General features: G+C 36.1%; 1 protein-coding gene, 1 non-coding gene and 2 pseudogenes across 3 annotated transcripts; 3 read left to right on the top strand and 1 right to left on the bottom strand.

Annotated features, from left to right (window-relative positions):
* LOC107944302 (pleiotropic drug resistance protein 3-like) overlaps positions 1-5,797 on the top strand; it is a 29,901-nt pseudogene extending 24,104 nt beyond the window's left edge.
* Positions 5,798-7,517: 1,720 nt separating this feature from the next.
* Positions 7,518-7,591, top strand: TRNAI-UAU (transfer RNA isoleucine (anticodon UAU)). Its single transcript has one exon. It is a non-coding gene; the product is annotated as a tRNA-Ile (tRNA).
* Positions 7,592-8,637: 1,046 nt separating this feature from the next.
* LOC107893503 (FACT complex subunit SPT16) lies at positions 8,638-12,922 on the top strand. 2 transcript variants are annotated; one of them, XM_016818519.2, is made up of 2 exons: positions 8,638-9,066; positions 9,463-12,922. In XM_016818519.2, the coding sequence occupies exon 2, from the start codon at positions 9,475-9,477 to the stop codon at positions 12,667-12,669; it is 3,195 nt and encodes a 1,064-aa protein (XP_016674008.1). In that variant the 5' UTR covers positions 8,638-9,066; positions 9,463-9,474; the 3' UTR covers positions 12,670-12,922. The 2 variants fall into 2 exon arrangements, with proteins under 2 accessions (XP_016674008.1, XP_016674007.1); XM_016818518.2 differs by having other exon boundaries at positions 8,640-9,066; positions 9,466-12,922.
* Positions 12,923-13,572: 650 nt separating this feature from the next.
* LOC121212556 (FACT complex subunit SPT16-like) lies at positions 13,573-16,948 on the bottom strand (annotated as a pseudogene).
* Positions 16,949-18,992: the final 2,044 nt, after the last annotated feature.

Below are 18,992 nucleotides of genomic sequence, written 5' to 3'. Positions count from 1 at the left end.
TGCATAAATAAAGGTGTCTTACGATTGAACCTTCACTTAGTGAAAACATGTTAAAGTTAATCGAAATTGTATGGTAGACTAAGCTTTGAACTAACTATTCCATTTGATTAACTGAACACATCTCACACAATGATTTCAACATCAGTCAATGCATAGTATCTAGGGACACTATTATAGCCATGTGTCTATGTCCTCTTTTCATGAGTGCTGTCAGAGCCAAGCCCTTAAGCTCCTAGAAGCGGCCACACTTCCACTCACATAGGTAGATCCCATCAAAAGTGTTCCCGTAATTATAACACTCTAACATATTTATGTTATGGGTCCATTAAGATTACATTACTCATCCTTCCCTTATCATTACGGGTACCTAGCACTTTAATCTTAGGATGGATTTATTTATAGTGCTAACAGTCACATACTAATGATGTTCTTTGTCTCATTGAACTCAAGACTTGACGTTATACCAAGCGTTGAGTCGAGTTTCCATCATGGGTGACTCTAATTAATAGGCTTGAGTCCCATCCCTTTTGAGGTCCTTTTTACTGCATCTCTAGCAAGACTTTTTGTCAAAGGATCTGCCAAATTTTCACTTGACCTCACATAATTAATAGTGATCACTCCATCAGAGATTAATTGTCGGACATAACTATGTCTTAATCCAATGTGTCTAGACTTTCCATTATATACTTGGCTATATGCCTTTGCTAGAGTAGCCTCACTATCACAACGGATAGAAATAGGTGAAATTGGCTTAAGCCATAAAGGTACATCATAAAGCAAATTTCTTAACCATTCTGCTTCTTTAGATGCAGCGGCTAATGCAATAAATTCTGCTGCCATGGTGGAATCAGTAATACATGTTTGTTTCTTGGATCCTCAAGAAATGACTCCTCCACCAAGAATGAAGATCCACCCACTAGTAGATGCATGATCTTCCAAACTTGTAATCCAACTAGCATCCGAATACCCTTCTAAAACTGGAGGATATCCATTATAACACAATCCATAGTTAATAGTTTTCTTTAAGTACCTAAGTACTCCATTTAAAGCTTGCCAATGCAAACTACTTGGATTACTTGTGTATCTACTCAATTTTCCAATAGCATATGCAATATCTGGTCTTGTACAAGTCATTATGTACATAAGACAACCAATTAGACTTACATATTTCAATTGATCAATTTTCCTACCAGCATTAGATACTAATTTTAATTGAGGATCCATGGGTGTAGATGCTGGTATACAGTTGAAAAGATCAAACTTTTTAAGCACATTTTCAATGTAATGTGATTGTGATAAAGCTATAGTGCTTTCATCTCGGGTTATTTTAATCCCAAGAATAACATCTGCTACACCCATATCCTTCATAGCAAAGTTGTTTGATAAGAATTTCTTTGTGTTTTCTATTTGTTCCAAATCCATGCCAAAAATGAGCATGTCATCTACATATAAGCAAATTATAACACCCTTTCCATTATCAAATTTACTATATATGCACTTATCGGATTCATTTATTTTATAGCCATTAGCTAAAACAACCTTGACAAACTTTTGGTGCCATTGTTTTGGTGCTTGTTTAAGCCCATATAAAGATTTAACAAGCTTACATACCTTATGCTCTTGTCCTGGAACAACAAATCCTTCCGGTTGCTCCATGTACACTTCCTCTTCCAATTCACCATTTAAAAATGCAGTTTTAACATCCATTTGGTGAACAACCAAATTATATATAGAGGTAAGTGATATTAATAGTCTAATTGTAGCAATTCTTGCTACTGGAGCATAGGTATCAAAGTAATCAATACCTTGTCTTTGTGTAAAACCTTTTGCCACCAACCTTGCTTTAAATTTATCAATGGTTCCATCGACCTTCATTTTCTTTTGAAGATCCATTTACAACCTATTGGTTTGGAACCTGGTGGAAGATCAACTAAGATCCAAGTTTGATTTCCCATTATTGAATCCATTTCATCATTTATTGCTTCTTTCCAAAAAGCAGAGTCTTGATATTTCACTGCTTCTTCAAATGTAATAGGATCAGATTCGGTATTATAACAATAAGGTATCTTATTGCATATACTTTCACCTTTTCCTTCTACAAGAAACATAATGAAATCTGGTCCAAAATCTTTGACCTTTTTAATCCTCTTACTTCTTCTTAATTCTTGACAAGATTCATCATTATTATCAATTTGTTTCAATGGAATCTCATTCTCATTTGAAGAATGAATCAATTGTTGTGGTTGTAATTGTCTTGATATAGAATTAAATCTATTTTCATCAAAAATAGCATCTCTTGATTCAATAACCGTATTAATTGAAATTGAATCATTTGGTTCAATTACTATGAACCTATATGCCTTGCTATTATGTGCATAACCTATAAATATGCATTCAATTCCTCTTTCACCTAACTTTTTACGTTTAGGTGTTGGAACTTTTACAATAGCTCTACAACCCCAAACCTTTAAATAATTAAGGTTTGGTTTCCTTTTCTTCCATTGTTCATAGGGGGTTATTTTAGTTTCCTTATTAGGAACTTTATTCAATATATGACAAGCTGTTAGAACAGCTTCTCCCCAAAAACCCTGTCCAAGACCTGAATATGATAACATTAAATTTACCATTTCAATCAAGACTCTATTTTTCCTTTCAGCTACACCATTTTGTTGTGGTGTGTAAGGGGCTGAAACTTGATGGACAATTCCAGTGAGTTCAAAATAACTTGGATTATAGTATTCTCCACCTCTATCCGATCTTAAGCACTTGATAAATGATTCACACTGAAGTTCAACTTCAGATTTATAAACTTTAAATTTATCAAGCGCTTCATCTTTTGAATGCAATAAATATACATAACAATATCTAGAACAATCATCAATAAAAGTAACAAAATATTTCTTTCCACCTAATGTAGGAGTATTATGCAAGTCACATAAATCACTATGTATCAAATCAAGCAATTTTGTTTTCCTTTTAACCTTAGGGAAAGGATTTCTTTTAATTTTAGTCAACATACAGGTATTGCATTTTTCAATATTATTATTAAAAACAGGAATTAAATCTAATTTATACATGTCATTCAATTTTCTATAATTCAAATGACCTAATCTATAATGCCACAAACAAAATGATTCAACCATATAAGCAGAAATAGTATTTTTATTCTTATTAATAATATTAAGCTTGAACATGCTTTCATACATATACCCTTTTCCCACAAAAATTCCTCCCTTAGACAAAATAAACTTATCTGCCTCAAAAACAAGTTTGAAACCAAACTTATTCAACAGACTTCCAAACACTAAATTTTTCCTAACTTCTGGTACATAATATACATTATTTAAGGTTAAAACCTTTCCAGAAGTGAATTGTAGTTCAACAGACCCTTTGCCTTTAATTGTTGCGGTGGAAGAATTTCCCATGTACAAGACATTGTCATTTTCACATTGTGTGAACTTTGTGAACATGCTTTTGTCTTTGCACACATGTTTGGTTGCTCCGGTATCAATTCACCATGTATTATCATCTTGTGCCATATTAATTTCAGATATCATTGCAACGAACTTTTCGTTATTATCAGCCTTAGAAGATGATTTCTTCTTTAAAAATCGACATTCATTCTTGAAATGTCCCGGCTTTCCACAATGATAGCATGAGCCCTTTTGTTTCTTTTTTAACTTAGGTGCTCTATCAGCCTGATTGAACTTTCTTTTGAATGGTTTAGTAGTCTGTACTTCCTCCGTAACATGTACTTTGGCATTTTCAGAATTTAGGTTCTGATCTTGTTTTCGATACTCTTCTTCAATACGAAGATGATTTGCCAAAGCCTCAAGAGATATTTCCTCTTTCTTATGTTTTAAACTTCTTTTAAAGTCTTTCCAAGATGGAGGAAGTTTGTCTATTATAGAGGATACCACAATCATTTCATCCATTTTCATATCATATTGCTTAAATTGATTTAGCATCTTTTCAATATCACGAAATTGTTCCATAACAGAACGACCATCAACCATTTGATAATTATTGAAACGACTGACAAGAAATTTCTTACTTGTAACATCTTCGGTCATGTATCTTGCCTCCAATTTGTCCCATAATTCTTTAGCGGTGACGTCGTTTTGGTAGGTGTCGAACAAACCATCAGATAAACCATTCAATATGTGGCCCATGCACATGTAATCAGCATTGTCCCATTTTTGTCTTTCTCGGGTTGCAGCAATAGATTCGTTTTCATTCTCTTCAGGTCTTGGAGTATCCAAAACATAAGCAATCTTCAAAGTTGATAACAAAAAGTGCATCTTTTTCTGCCATCGTCGAAAATTGCCACCATCAAAACGATCAAGATTAACAAAGTTGGAAGCCAACTCCCTTAGTGTTCCACTTTCATGTGTTGTGGTAGTCATCATGAAATATAACCTTAAAATTGTTAGTACAAAACTCCGGTAAGGAAAAAACTCGAACACACGATCGGAACTCGAAAAGAAAAAGAAGAAATAGGACAGGCTCCAAGGCATGTATCAAGCCACTATCTTTAAGGTTATATTCGCCCCCACTTATCTTCAGTGTGCAAACGAGTTCCAAGCAAATTAACCTCGAGGATATAATGAAGCCAATGACTATTTGCGTTTTGCACTGACGAGAATAGTTCACTATGCACTGAGTAATGTATAACAAAAACTCAATTTCTACAAAGGATTTCTGCAGCAATACTTTATAGAATAATCTAATAATATTAGAAAATGAAGGAAGAGAAGAAATAATATTAGAATTTGTTGATATGATTTCCAAATGAAATCCCATTCCTATTTATAGGAATTTTCATGTCTCTTCATAGAGACATCTTTCAATAGGTGTATTTATGAATAAATAAATAATAATAATTATTCATTTAATTTTGTAACTATTCAAATAATATTTTTGAATAGTTATAATTCTTTTTTAAAAAATCAAATGATATAACTTTTGACCAATGACCAAAAGTTTTATCTTTTGATTAATTACACCCATTCATTTATAGTTATTGGGATACTATAAATATTTAAAAATATTCCAACAGATAGTATATTCACTTGGCTGGTTGTCTTGTTCTTCATGTGCAGCAAATCCCAAAATGGTGGGTGTGGTTGTATTATCTAATGCCTTTATCATGGACATTGAATTGCTTGCTCACTTCACAATATGGAGATGTAAATGATGAGATTATGGTATTCGGTGAAGCCAAGACAGTTGCTTCTTTGCTAGAAAATTATTTTGGGTTTCATCATGACCGCTTACCTATTACAGCAATCCTTCTGGCTTCCTATTCCCTAATCTTTGCAACCCTTTTTGCATTTTTCCTTTCACATTTAAATTTTGAGAGAAGGTGAATTTCTCCATCCCATAAGGATGAAATTGTTGTACATTGACTTACACATTATGTAACTTCCTTTATTATGGTCTTATAGTCTGATAAGCTTTTCAAGATTCTCTTGTTTGTTAGAGTGAAAAATCTCTAGTTTCAGATTTCTCAAGCTGATAAACCTGTTTCATGTTCTTATTATACCCTGATGGACTTATCTGTAAAACCTTTGTTGTTTCTGCTATAGCTGAAATCCACTGCGGTTTTAGGCTTTGGTATGACAAAGATAAAGAGATAGGCGGTGGGATGAAAGTTTGAACAAACTTTCAAACATTATATATATTGAGCAAAATGGTAGACAAACAACTGAACTGAGACATGGATCATGTTGTAGATCAACTTAGTAGTAGTCTAGTAGATTTGAAGCCTGAACCTAGAACCTTAATGTTTTGATAAGGCAAATAATCAACCATAAAGGATGGTCATTTGCAGTTAACAAAACATTAAGGTGTTCCTATCAAACACACACTAAAAAACACCAAACTAAAGAGACAACAGCTTAGACCTCCATAACTGAAGCTCATTCAACACCCTCTAAGCCTGAATCAGGACATCTATCATGGTGGTGTGCCAGCGCCAATGGTACCAGTACTACCAGGAATAGTAGGCTGGACACGAACACATCCGGTCCCAGGATAGGAACAAAAGACTGACGGCCCTAAATTAAGGCCAACACCTCCACCAGGGGTTGGAACTAGCCCACCACTAGTACCAAAGGCTCCGAGGAAGTTCTGAGGGTGGTAAGCTTCCTCTTTGAGTCTTCTCCCTTCAGCATTTGAAGCAAGGACCAGCAGGACCATGACTGAGATCAACAGCATCCTTGCACCTCTTTCCATTATGAAAACCACTCCAAACTGCACCTTAGCAAATAGCAGACTCCTCTCTCTCTCACTCACTCACTGTTTGTAATTGGTTAGTATGTGAGAAGTCTAACCACTCTCCACTCCATCTTTATAGCACCGAAGTTTCACTTCTATTAATGTATGCCTAATTTCTTGTCAGCATAAAGGTATAGTCTTTAATTGGAAATTATGTTATGGTCACTAAATGATACAACTATGAAATTTAAGCTAATATTGTGATTCAATTCAACTGTAATTTCCATAAGCCCACATGAAACAACAGCAAATACAAATTACAATCAAGCTTGTATCATTATCAAAGCTGCTACTAGTCTCTGTGCTGCTGCTAATGAGGGCTCCAAGAGAAGGTCTAAGTGGTGCAATTGTCAATCAAAGGGAAGTCAGGCAGTCCAAGTTAGAAATATTTGCCTATCATTTGATACAATGCTAAAACATGCTAGTTCTTGGGGCATAACTGTCTTTTAACTAATTGACTCGATTCTGACCACTAATACTCACCTAGATCCTTGGAGCATTTAAGGTGGATTTATGGTTCTGCTGATGAAATTATGATGTCCTCACCTAACAACACATTAATAGGTCTGCTTAGCCTTAAATCTTGGACTGCCACTCTGATACGTGTTCTTTTTAAGTATAAAGACATGTCCCTGTGTTATTGCATTCTTACTCATTCAACTACTTCTGATGAATTTCTCTATTACGAAACTTGAGTACCAGATCATGCATTAGAAGGCTAATGTGGTTCATGAATATGGTGGTTGATATCAGTTGCACTATGTAAACATCTATATGATCTCATGAATAAGTAAGTATAACCTTGAGTTTTAAACAAATTTAGACTGTAAAAATAGAATGTCGATAATGGTAAGAAAAACTTATTCTAATCAACATTTGTAAGGTTGAAACACTTATTCAAATTAATATTAAACAGAGGAAGTAAACTTCTATATAGATTCTTCTTGTGCATCCTGTACCGTACCGTGAGGGCCAAAAGGTGTTTGATATTGATTTAAATAAGGAGTAAAATGTAAGGTGTTTAAAAAAATATTCTTACTTTACAACAGTGTAAAGTGTTCTTATTTTTTAACTACTAACTTTGTAAGCACCGAAATAACGATTATGATTTATTATTAATTTCACTTTTTATATTTGTAATATTTTCATATATGTTGTTATTATTTTTGGTAATAATTCATTATGAAAGAGGGAAAAGAAATTAATCATCAAAATAAAAATACAAAATGTTATCAATTGGTCCCGTAGCTCAGTCGGTTAGAGCGTTGGTCTTATGAGCCGAAGGTCGCGAGTTCGAGCCTCGCCGGGACCATCGGTATATAAATTTTGTATATATTTTGGCTGAGTCTTTAAGTCAAAGTTATAGCAGCCAGAAAGCCCATTTAGCCAGCATGGCCGAACATCTCTTCTCGTGGGGGGTTTTTAGGCCCTCAACTATTCATAAATTTTTCTGATATCCCTAAACTCTTCTCACATTTGAAATTTTAATCTCCCTATTTTTAATTTCAAATCCTGATTTAACAATTGTTTCTAAAAAAAACAAGTCTAATTGAGAACTCCATCTATGGATTTATGTTTAATTGAACCATTCAACATCCTTAAAATAAATAAATAAAATACTCATGAGTCGTGTAAACATGTAAGCAAATATATATGAAAGCTTTCACTCCACATTTTTTGAAATAGAAAAATCTTAATAAAATTTTTACAAGCCCAAATCTAATAATTTTATTTCGTTATTTACCTTTTCGTGTAATATTAGTCATGTAAGTAAAATGTTTTTAAATTCTAAAAATTGCCATATAATTCAATTTAATAAAAGTCTTTTGATGGCCTTGTGAATTGACTTTCAATTTTTAAATAAAGGGACTATATTTATAGAATTAATAGTAAAAAATAATAATTTTTAAATATACGAAAAATACAAGTATTAGTAGCAAAATAAAACATTTTACCCACCCAACATTCCACATCTTGTGCTTGTAGTAAAAATATTATGCTTTTATTACAGGCTAAATATGTTTCTAAGTCTATATAGTTTTTCAAAATTTATAATTTAATTCATTTATTTTTATTTTTTCAGAATTTAGTCTATTTATTTTTCTCAGATTAAAAAATTCAAATCTAATTATTAACATAGTTGAAATTTTTCTTTTAAATATAAGTACATTACAAAACATATTTTTTTTTGGTAATTGTTAACAATTAGACTTTGAATTTTTAAATCCAAAAAATAAAAATACTAAATTCTTGAAAATAAAATTAAAAGGACTAAATTCAAAACATATGAAAAGTAGAAAGAGTAAAAGAAAATTTTAACATTTATAATAGATCCCTACTCACTCCAGCTCTAGTGTAGAGTTCTAGACTGTTCTTAATAAAATCTAAAATAATAAAACTCCCTCCTTCCAGTTCTATTCTCCCTCTCTTTTTTACCTTCGTATTTTTTCTCCAATCCCATCCCATCTTCAGGTTTTCGATTTTTTGCTTAAATCTTCTTCCATTTTCAATCTCCTCAATTAGTCCCCAAATTCCCTCTCTTTTTATTTATTTATTGGCGGCTCAATCTTCGTTTCTCTTGACTTTCACTATACTTCCCTTGTTTTCTAAGCCTCAAGCTTTGGGCTCTGTTTGTTTCGGCCGCTCTCTGCGAAACCGTAACCCTAGTTTTCGCGTCTTTCAACTTACTCTGAGGCCGCCGCGGGGGCAAAGAGAGCCTAGTTGCCTTCAGAGCTTTGGGATTTCTTCGTCTCCAGATTCAAGCTTAGTGCTAGCGGAGCTGGAACTGTTAGTTTTCTCATTCTGTTCCTTTTTAGTATTTATTTAAGTGTTTTCCACGTTTTGAAACTCTAATTTCCATTCGAGTTTGAGTTTCCTTTGATGAAGGTTTCCGTTGGTATTTGGACACCTAAAAACTAGGTTTTATATGTTCTCTAGTATTAATTTGTGAAACTCAGGCTTAATCGAAATTTAAAGTGTTTGTTTTGAATTCGAAGTTGTTGAATCTTTATTCGTAAAGAGTGAGATATTTTGGAATATTTAATTTGTTTGTTTACTTTTTGAAGTTTCTGAAGTGATTTCAGGTTTCTAAAAAACTAATCGATCCCTAAATTTTAGTCGTTAATAGTTGCTGCTGAATTGTTTTAGTAATTTGCTCATCTTTAACAATTGGTAATTGTGCAGCAGAGCTTCTCAATGACTGATCATAGGAGTACAAATGGCCAGCCTCCAAATGGGACAGCTCCTGGGTCAGGAAGTATTTACTCTATTAATCTGGAAAACTTCAGCAAACGTTTGAAGGCTTTGTATTCACACTGGAATGAGCACAAAGCTGAGCTTTGGAGTTCTTCTGATGTCCTTGCAGTAGCGACGCCACCACCTTCTGAAGATTTGCGTTACCTGAAATCTTCAGCTCTAAACATTTGGTTACTAGGTTACGAGTTTCCAGAGACAATAATGGTTTTCACAAAGAAGCAGATACATTTTTTGTGCAGCCAGAAGAAGGCTTCTCTACTTGAAGTTGTAAAGAAATCTGCCAAGGATGCTGTGGGGGTTGATGTTGTAATGCATGTGAAAGCAAAGACTGATGATGGAACTGCATTGATGGATGCTGTATTTCGGTCCATCAGAGCACAATACAAGGGTTCTGAAGATGCTCCTTTTTTTGGTTACATAGCTCGAGAGGCTCCTGAAGGAAAGCTTTTAGAAACATGGGCTGAAAAACTAAAAAGTGCTAGCTTTCAGCTTGTTGATGTAACAAATGGGTTGTCTGATCTTTTTGCTTTTAAGGACAAAGAAGAGCATATGAATGTGAAGAAAGCTGCTTATCTAAGTTACAATGTGATGAACAATGTTGTGGTTCCAAGGCTTGAGACTGTAATCGATGAGGAAAAAAAAATCACTCATGCTACCTTGATGGATGAAACAGAGAAAGCCATAGGCAATCCTCAGCTAGCTAAAGTGAAGCTCAAGCCAGAGAATGTTGATATTTGTTACCCTCCCATATTTCAAAGTGGGGGTGAGTTTGATCTCAGACCTAGTGCTGCGAGTAATGAAGAGAATCTGTACTATGATTCTGCCAGTGTTATCTTGTGTGCAGTTGGAGCTCGCTATAACAGTTATTGCTCAAATATTGCCAGGACATTCTTGATTGATGCCACTCCAGTTCAGAGCAAGGCATATGAGGTTCTTCTTAAGGCCCATGAAGCTGCAATTAGTATGTTGAAACCTGGGAACAGAATCAGTGCAGCATATCAAGCAGCACTTTCAGTTGTTGAAAAGGAAGCTCCTGATTTGGTTCCAAATCTAACAAAATCTGCTGGGACAGGAATTGGTCTTGAGTTTCGTGAGTCGGGGCTTAATCTCAATATGAAGAATGAGCGTGTGGTGAAAGCTGGAATGGTTTTCAATGTGTCACTTGGTTTTCAGAATTTGCAGTGTGCGAGTAAAAATCCAAAGAACAAGAATTTTTCTCTGTTACTTGCTGATACTGTTATTGTTGGCGAGCAAAATACAGAAGTTGTCACTGGAAAGAGTTCCAAGGCTGTTAAGGACGTAGCTTATTCATTCAATGAGGATGAGGAAGAAGAAGATAAGCATGTGAAGGTTGAAACTAATGGTTCTGACCACTTCATGTCTAAGACAGTGCTCAGGTCGGATAATCATGAGATCTCTAAGGAAGAGTTAAGGAGGCAGCACCAAGCCGAACTTGCTCGTCAGAAGAATGAAGAAACAGCTAGACGGCTTGCAGGTGGACCTGAGACTGGAGACAATAGAGCAATTGCGAAGACAGCAGCTGATTTGATTGCCTATAAGAATGTCAATGACTTGCCCCCTCCAAGAGATTTTATGATTCAGATTGACCAAAAGAATGAAGCTGTGCTCTTGCCAATATACGGCAGCATGGTTCCTTTCCATGTGGCTACTATAAGGACAGTTTCAAGCCAGCAGGATACCAATCGGAATTGCTTTATTCGGATTATATTTAACGTTCCAGGGACTCCTTTTAGTTCCCATGATTCGAACTCGTTAAAGAATCAAGGGGCAATATATTTAAAAGAAGTCTCATTCCGTTCCAAGGATCCAAGGCACATCAGTGAAGTTGTACAGCAGATTAAAACACTTCGTCGGCATGTTGTTGCTAGGGAATCTGAGAAAGCTGAGAGGGCAACCTTGGTTACTCAGGAGAAACTCCAACTTGCAGGAAATAGGTTCAAGCCTATTAGGCTACCTGACCTTTGGATTCGTCCTGTTTTTGGTGGTCGTGGGAGGAAGATTCCAGGAACACTTGAAACTCATGTTAATGGTTTTCGATATTCTACTACTAGAGCTGATGAGCGTGTTGATGTTATGTATGGGAACATAAAGCATGCATTCTTCCAGCCTGCAGAGAAAGAAATGATCACTCTCCTTCACTTTCATCTGCACAATCACATAATGGTGGGAAACAAAAAAACTAAAGATGTGCAATTTTATGTTGAGGTTATGGATGTTGTCCAGACATTGGGAGGGGGAAAGAGGTCTGCTTATGATCCAGATGAAATTGAAGAAGAGCAAAGGGAGAGGGATAGGAAGAATAAGATCAACATGGATTTCCAGAGTTTTGTGAATCGAGTTAATGATCTCTGGGGCCAGCCTCAGTTTAATGGTCTCGATCTTGAGTTTGATCAGCCTCTTAGAGAACTGGGCTTCCATGGTGTCCCTCACAAAGCCTCAGCTTTTATCGTCCCGACTTCTAGCTGTCTGGTCGAGCTGGTAGAAACTCCTTTCCTTGTGGTCACCTTAAGTGAGATCGAGATTGTGAACTTGGAGAGAGTTGGTCTTGGGCAAAAGAATTTTGACATGACCATTGTGTTTAAGGACTTCAAGAGAGATGTGCTCAGGATTGATTCTATTCCTTCAACCTCACTTGATGGCATCAAGGAATGGCTTGATACTACGGACCTCAAGTATTATGAGAGCAGGTTGAATCTGAACTGGCGGCAGATTCTGAAGACAATTACTGATGATCCACAGAGCTTCATTGAAAATGGGGGTTGGGAATTTTTGAACTTGGAGGCTAGTGATTCAGAGTCTGAGGATGAAGAGGAGTCAGATCAGGGTTATGAGCCATCTGATATGGAGTCTGAATCTGAGTCAGAGGATGATGACTCTGATAGTGCATCACTAGTTGAATCTGAGGATGAAGAGGAGGAAGATTCTGAGGAAGACTCGGAAGAAGAAAAGGGAAAAACATGGGAGGAGTTGGAGAGGGAAGCGAGCAATGCAGACAGGGAGAAAGGGAATGAATCAGATAGTGAGGAGGATAGGAGGCGAAGGAAAATGAAGGCTTTTGGGAAATCTCGAGCGCCTCCTAGTAGTGCTATTCCCAAACGTTCCAAGCTACGATAGTTGTGATAGTATTTCTTTTAGTTACATTGCGAGTTTTTTTTTGTTTGGTGGGGGGTTAATGTTTAGACATGATTTAGTAGCAGCTAGTGCTTTAGAAGAATGTTGTTTTCTAACATAGCTCTGAATTCAGAAGTGTCATCATATGGATCCTGTTCCTTTGTCTTAAGCAGTTAGGCAGTAAGTTTGATTATCTGGAGGATGGTTTTGTTTGTAAATTTGTGGCATCAGTTCAATGGGAGTAAAATTTTTATTATTTCGTCTCTTTTTAGTCCCTTTATTGGATTTTTTTTCTTAGAAAGTATCAAATTTATGGGACTGGATTTACAAAATTACTTGCCTGCCGTTGTACTTGTTCAAGGAAGAGGTCTTTTCATCTTTTTTGGCTTTATGCCTCGTATGGCATGTACCACTTTATTTCAATATCAAAAAAGAAAAAGAAAATCTGTTTTTTTAACTTCGCCTATGGTGTAAACCATTTTTTGATGTTTATAAATGTGGTAGGGTGCTATTTAGACTGCTTAATTTACAAGCTTCATCTCCCAGGATGTTGTGAAGCTCTCAGGTCCAAAGTCTCGTGAAGCCAAGATAAGCATGCTTGATCATGCCAATGCCCAGTTGCTGGAACTTGAATTATGCTAGTGGTAATTTCATCTTTATGATCCTACCTTGCAGACACAGTTACCAGATTAATTTCCTTTTGTTTCTGCAGTTTTATCTTTGTTGCATTATTTACAGTCAGCATGTTTTTGCAGGCTCTGGTACCTCACCGCGAGGCAATTAGTTTGCTCATTACATTGTTGCAAAAACCTAATGACAGTTGTCTAGTTCCTGTTGTTTGGTTATAAATTCATAATATGGAGGGGCTAGAATAAAAATGAGAGCAGGTGAGATGCACATCCAAGATTACAGGTAAAACCTCCATGATATTTCGTCTTAGCTAATTTACTGGTAAAAGTTTATAACAAGTTGATTGACACACAAAAAAGCGATGGAAAGCAACAAAAAAAAAAAACCTTGATTAAACATATACTACTGAAAGCAACTAGTATTATTTAGTACGACTACCATATTTTACTAGGTTGCTGGTACTACATTTGTTTTCAAAAAGCATGTCACCTCAATTTGGACCTCTTCGGAAGGTTACTGCTGGGTCTCTTATCAGGTACACGACCTTTACCGAAAGCCTTCATCTTTCTTCTCTTCCTTTCTTCCTCGCTATCGGAATCATCTCCTTTCTCTCTATCTGCATAGCTCGCTTCCCTCTCCAACTCTTCCCAAGTCTTTCCTTCATCTTCCTCCGAATCTTCATCTGAGTCTTCTTCGTCATCATCTTCAGATTCAACCAACGATTCACTATCATCATCCTCATCCTCTGATCCTGATTCAGACTGCACATCTGAAGGCACATACCCTTGGTCAGACTCTTCTGAGTTCTCAGACTCGGAATCACTGACTTCCATGTTCAAAAATTCCCATCCACCATCTTCAATGAACTTTTCTGGATCATCAGTGATAGTTTTCAGTATAGGACGCCAATTCAAATTTAGTCTGCTCTCATAGTACTTGAGATCAGTGGTATTAAGCCACTCTTTGATGCCATCTAGTGATGTAGAGGGAATCGAGTCAATCCGAAGGACATCTCGCTTGAAGTCCTTGAATACAATAGTCATATCAAAATTCTTCTGCCCCAGACCAACTCTTTCGAGGTTAACTATCTCAATCTCACTTAGGGTGATCACCACAAAAGGAGTCTCTATTAGCTCAACCAGGCAGTTTGATGTTGGCACAATGAAAGCAGAGGCTTTATGGGGAACCCCATGGAAGCCAAGCTCTCTCATAGGCTGATCAAATTCAAGGTCAAATGCTTTAAATTGAGGCTGTCCCCACAAATCATTAACCCGATTCACAAAGTTCTGGAAGTCCGTGTTAATTTTATTCTTTCGGTCACGCTCGCGTTGCTCTTCCTCAATCTCATCAGGGTCATAGGCAGATCTCTTCCCACCACCCAATGTCTGAACTATATCCATCACCTCTATATAAAACTGCACATCCTTGGTTTTCTTATTACCAACCATGATGTGATTATGTAAATGAAAGTGCACCAGAGTGATCATTTCTCGCTCTGCTGGCTGGAAGAAGGCATGCTTGATGTTTCCAAACATCACATCAACACGTTCATCAGGCCTTGAAGTAGAATACCTGAATCCGTTTGTGTGAGCTTCCAGTGAACCTGTCAGCTTTCTACCACGACCACCAAAAGGGGGACGAATCCATAGATCGTGCAACTTAATTGGCTTGAACTTGGCTGATGCAAGTTGCAGCCTCTCCTGGGTAACTAAAGTTGCCCTCTCAGCCCTTTCAGACTCTCTAGAATTAACTTGCCGGCGGAGTGTTTTGATTTGCTGCACGACTTCAATGATATGCCTGGAGTCCTTAGAGCGAAATGAAACCTCTTTCAAGTATATTGATCCTTGAAACTTGAGAGAGTTTGCATCATGCGGAGTGAAAGAGGTGCCAGGTACATTGAATATTATCCTGATATAACTAGTACGGTTACTATCCTGTTGGCTGGACACACTCTTCACTGTAGCCACATGGAAAGGGACCATGCTACCATAAATTGGTAAGAGGATAGCTTCATTCTTCTGGTCAACCTGAATCATCAAATCTCTAGGAGGAGGCAGATCATTAACATTCTTATATGCAATCAAATCACCTACTGTTTTCACTGCACCGCGATTATCTGCTGCATTAGCACCCCCACCAGCAAGTCTCCTTGCGGTTTCTTCGTTCTTCTGGCGAGCAAGTTCAGCTTGATGCTGCCTTCTTAGCTCTTCTTTAGACATTTCGTGGTTGTCTGACCTGAGTGTTGTCTTGGAGAATAATGTCTCATTACCATTATCCTCGGCTTTAACCTTCATCTTCTCTTCTTCTTCATCATCTTCATTAAATGAGTATGCCACATCTTTGACAGCTTTAGAACTTTTCGAAGTTAAGACATCTGGTACTTTCTCACCAACAATGACTGTATCTGCAAGCAACACCGAGTATTTTCGAGTCTTGGGTTGTTCGTCTCCGTCTGCAAGTTCTGGAAACCAAGTGAGACGTTGAAAACCATCCCTGGTTTCAAGATTCGGTCATTCTTGGCATTAAGGCTGAGCCCCGTCTCACGAAACTCAAGGCCTATTCCAGTCCCTGCAGTTTTAGTCAAGTTTGCAGCTAATTCAGGAGCCTCCTTCTCTACCACTGAGACTGCTGCCTGATAAACAGAATTCACCTTGTTCCCAGATTTCAAAGCACCAATGGCTGCTTCGTGAGCTTTAAGGAGGACCTCATAAGCCTTGCTTTGTTTGGAATTGGCATCAATCAGAAAGGTTCGAGCATATTTGAACAGTAACTGTTGTATCGAGACCCAAGTGCACATATAATTACACTGGTTGAGTCATAGTAAAGATTCTCATCATTGCTTGAAGCACTTGGTTTTAGATCAAATTCTCCTCCACTTTGAAAAATTGGAGGGTAACAAATGTCAATGTTCTCAGCCTTCATTTCACCTTAATCCGTCCTGGTTCCAGTATAGTCTTCTCTGTATCATCCATCAATGTTGAGTGAGAAACCTTCCTCTCCTCATCAATTGCCTTCTCAAGTTTGGGCACCACAAATTGCCTCATAACAGATGAAGTCAAGAATGCAGCTTTTTCACATTTGTAAGCTCAGTTTCATCTTTCACAGCAAACAAGTCAGAAAACCCAGTTGTAACATCACTTAGCTCAAATTTTGCACTCTTTAACTTTTCATCCCATGTCTCTAGAAACTTCCCTCAGGTGCCTCCCTTGATATGTGACCAACAATAGGCACATTATGATCACCAGAGCTAGCCTGAGAATGAATAGCTCGAAAATGGTATCCATGAGACCGGTTCCATCATCACCCTTGGCCTTCACATGAATAACGACTTCAACATCATAGCTTCTTGGCAGACTTCTTCACAACATCAAGCAAAGAGGCCTTTTTTGCTACACAAAATGGATCTGTTTCTTCAAGAAAACCAAATGTTTCCGGAATTCATAGCCTACCAACCAATATTCAGTGCAGAGATTTCAATACCTAGATCCTCTGAACTGGTGAGTTGCAATGCGAGAGCATGAAAACCCATAGTCGTATTGTTTATTCAATGTGATATAATTTCAACGCTTGCTGAAGTTATCCAGGTTGATGCTATGGTGGCAGCTGCCGGCTTGCCATTTGCAGCTTGACATTCTATTCGGTTGTCAGCCATAGGAATACTCAATCTGAACTGAATCAAAGTACTGTTGGTTGGCGTCAATACGTAACAAAGAGTTATCAGTTCTCATCTCCTTTTTCTATTTGGCGATACTTCACCTGAAACATTCCATTAGCTATATGATTTATGCTGCATGCACTTGAAATAATCTCAGCCTGATATGCATAATAAGATTAGATAAGGAAGTAACAAAATGATTGGAAAAATTAAAAGTTCAATGGCTGAAACCATTAACACAGCACAAGCTGATGAATATCCTATCTCCCAAGAGGGTAGTATTATAAACCGAATTTCGTTTATCCGTTGTTGGATTAAGCGGCAAAGAGTTTAATATCCCGCAAAGAGTTTAATATCCTTCACTAAAATTTCGGGTTCAAATCTCGTGGATAGAAAATTAACGCTGAAATAGTTTCTCATTTTGACTTGAATCGATCTTGAACAAAATATAGCTGAAATAATTTCTCGTTTTGACTGACTCGATCTCGAACTAAATATCAGAATTTTCAGCCAAAAAAGCTTTGTGCCACTTGTCATTTTCCACTGAATTAATTGTTGGTATCATGTATATGTTCAATGGTGGTATCATATTCAGACTGTCTAAATTATCTGGTTAAAACTAATTTATTTCCTTTAATCAGATATTTCATGCACTAGAAAGAGATTATTGAGCAAATACCTTACAGCTTTCTGTCTCCCTTAGAGCGGAAGCAGCAGCTCTTTTGTTACGGACCCTGATACAACGAATTCTAAATTCACGTCAGCTTTGAATTCATCATATTACAACGATTCATTCATAGAAAAAATTTCACTGGCAAAAAGAGATCACTGCGAAGGAAAAAAGCCTTTAGCTGTATCAAATCCTCAATTTTTCGATGGCGAAAGCTAAATTCCAGAAAACCCAATCACCAGATTTCCAGCATGAAGCAGTCGATCCTTGGTTTCACTATCATACAAAAAAAAGAAAAAAAAAGATGATGATCTAGAAGAAGAAAACAGTTAACCTTTACCATAGAGAACAAGATTGAAAATGTAAATAAAATTGGGTCAAGATGAAGAACCAACCTGCGAGGATATCATCTGAGTGAAATCAAAGAAGACAGCAAAGAAAAAGGATAAGCAGATGACGATGACGAAAGTGGATGCGATTTGAAGAATATGGATGGTGTTTTCTTTATTGGGAGGATTGGGCAAAAGAGAAAGTGGATCAGATATGAAAGATCATCGTTTTAAGGATTATGAAATAGATAGTAATAATGGAGAAATGGGAAATATGAAGCAGCAGCAGCAGGATGGGGAAGATAATGGCAATGGTGAAAAAAAGAATGGAGAAAGAAGGAAATAGGAGAATGAAGGCTAAATAGTAAAATAGCCTATGGAGATTTTTCCTTTAAAAATAATTTGTTGGAAAGATCAATTATGAGATGTTTCAAGGCTTAGGTCAATTCTTTCTTCTTCTTTTTTCGATTATTTTCTTTTGTTTTATTTACATATTTTTTTTATTTAATGAAGTGCTTGTTGTAATTTATAATCATCTTTGGACCATTTACTGTGTAGCCTTTAGAATCAAGTCGTGTGTCATAATTATATTTCAAGGAATTATATAACTTTTTTTTGGAAATAGTAATTTAATTTTTAATTAATTTAGATTTAAATGTTCGAATATTTTGAATTTAATAATTTCAACTTCATGTTCTTCTGATTTGGATTATTCAACTTTATTTATTAATTTTTTTATTAAATAATATAAACTTCACCTTAGATTAGATATTTGATCGATTGCATCCTTTTGAGTTTAGATCTTAATTATTTTTAATTTACATTATTAAGTATTTATATAAAACGAGCTATCTAACTAGTCCAATCAAAAAAATTAAAAAAAAAAAAGTGGCAATTTTTGTTAAGTATTAAATTTAGTCCTGAAAATTTCATAAAGTAATTCAAATTATGTTCTAATTTAATTAAAAAAATAAGATTAAATTATTTATAAATTTTGGTGGTTGAATTTTATAATCGATCGAATTTGAAATTCAGATTAAAA

This window comes from Gossypium hirsutum, chromosome A13, assembly GCF_007990345.1.
Source record: "Gossypium hirsutum isolate 1008001.06 chromosome A13, Gossypium_hirsutum_v2.1, whole genome shotgun sequence".
In the NCBI taxonomy this organism is placed as follows: domain Eukaryota; kingdom Viridiplantae; phylum Streptophyta; class Magnoliopsida; order Malvales; family Malvaceae; genus Gossypium; species Gossypium hirsutum.
The sequence above is the reverse complement of the archived record's forward strand: the minus strand, read 5'-3'. Positions and strand labels throughout refer to the sequence as shown.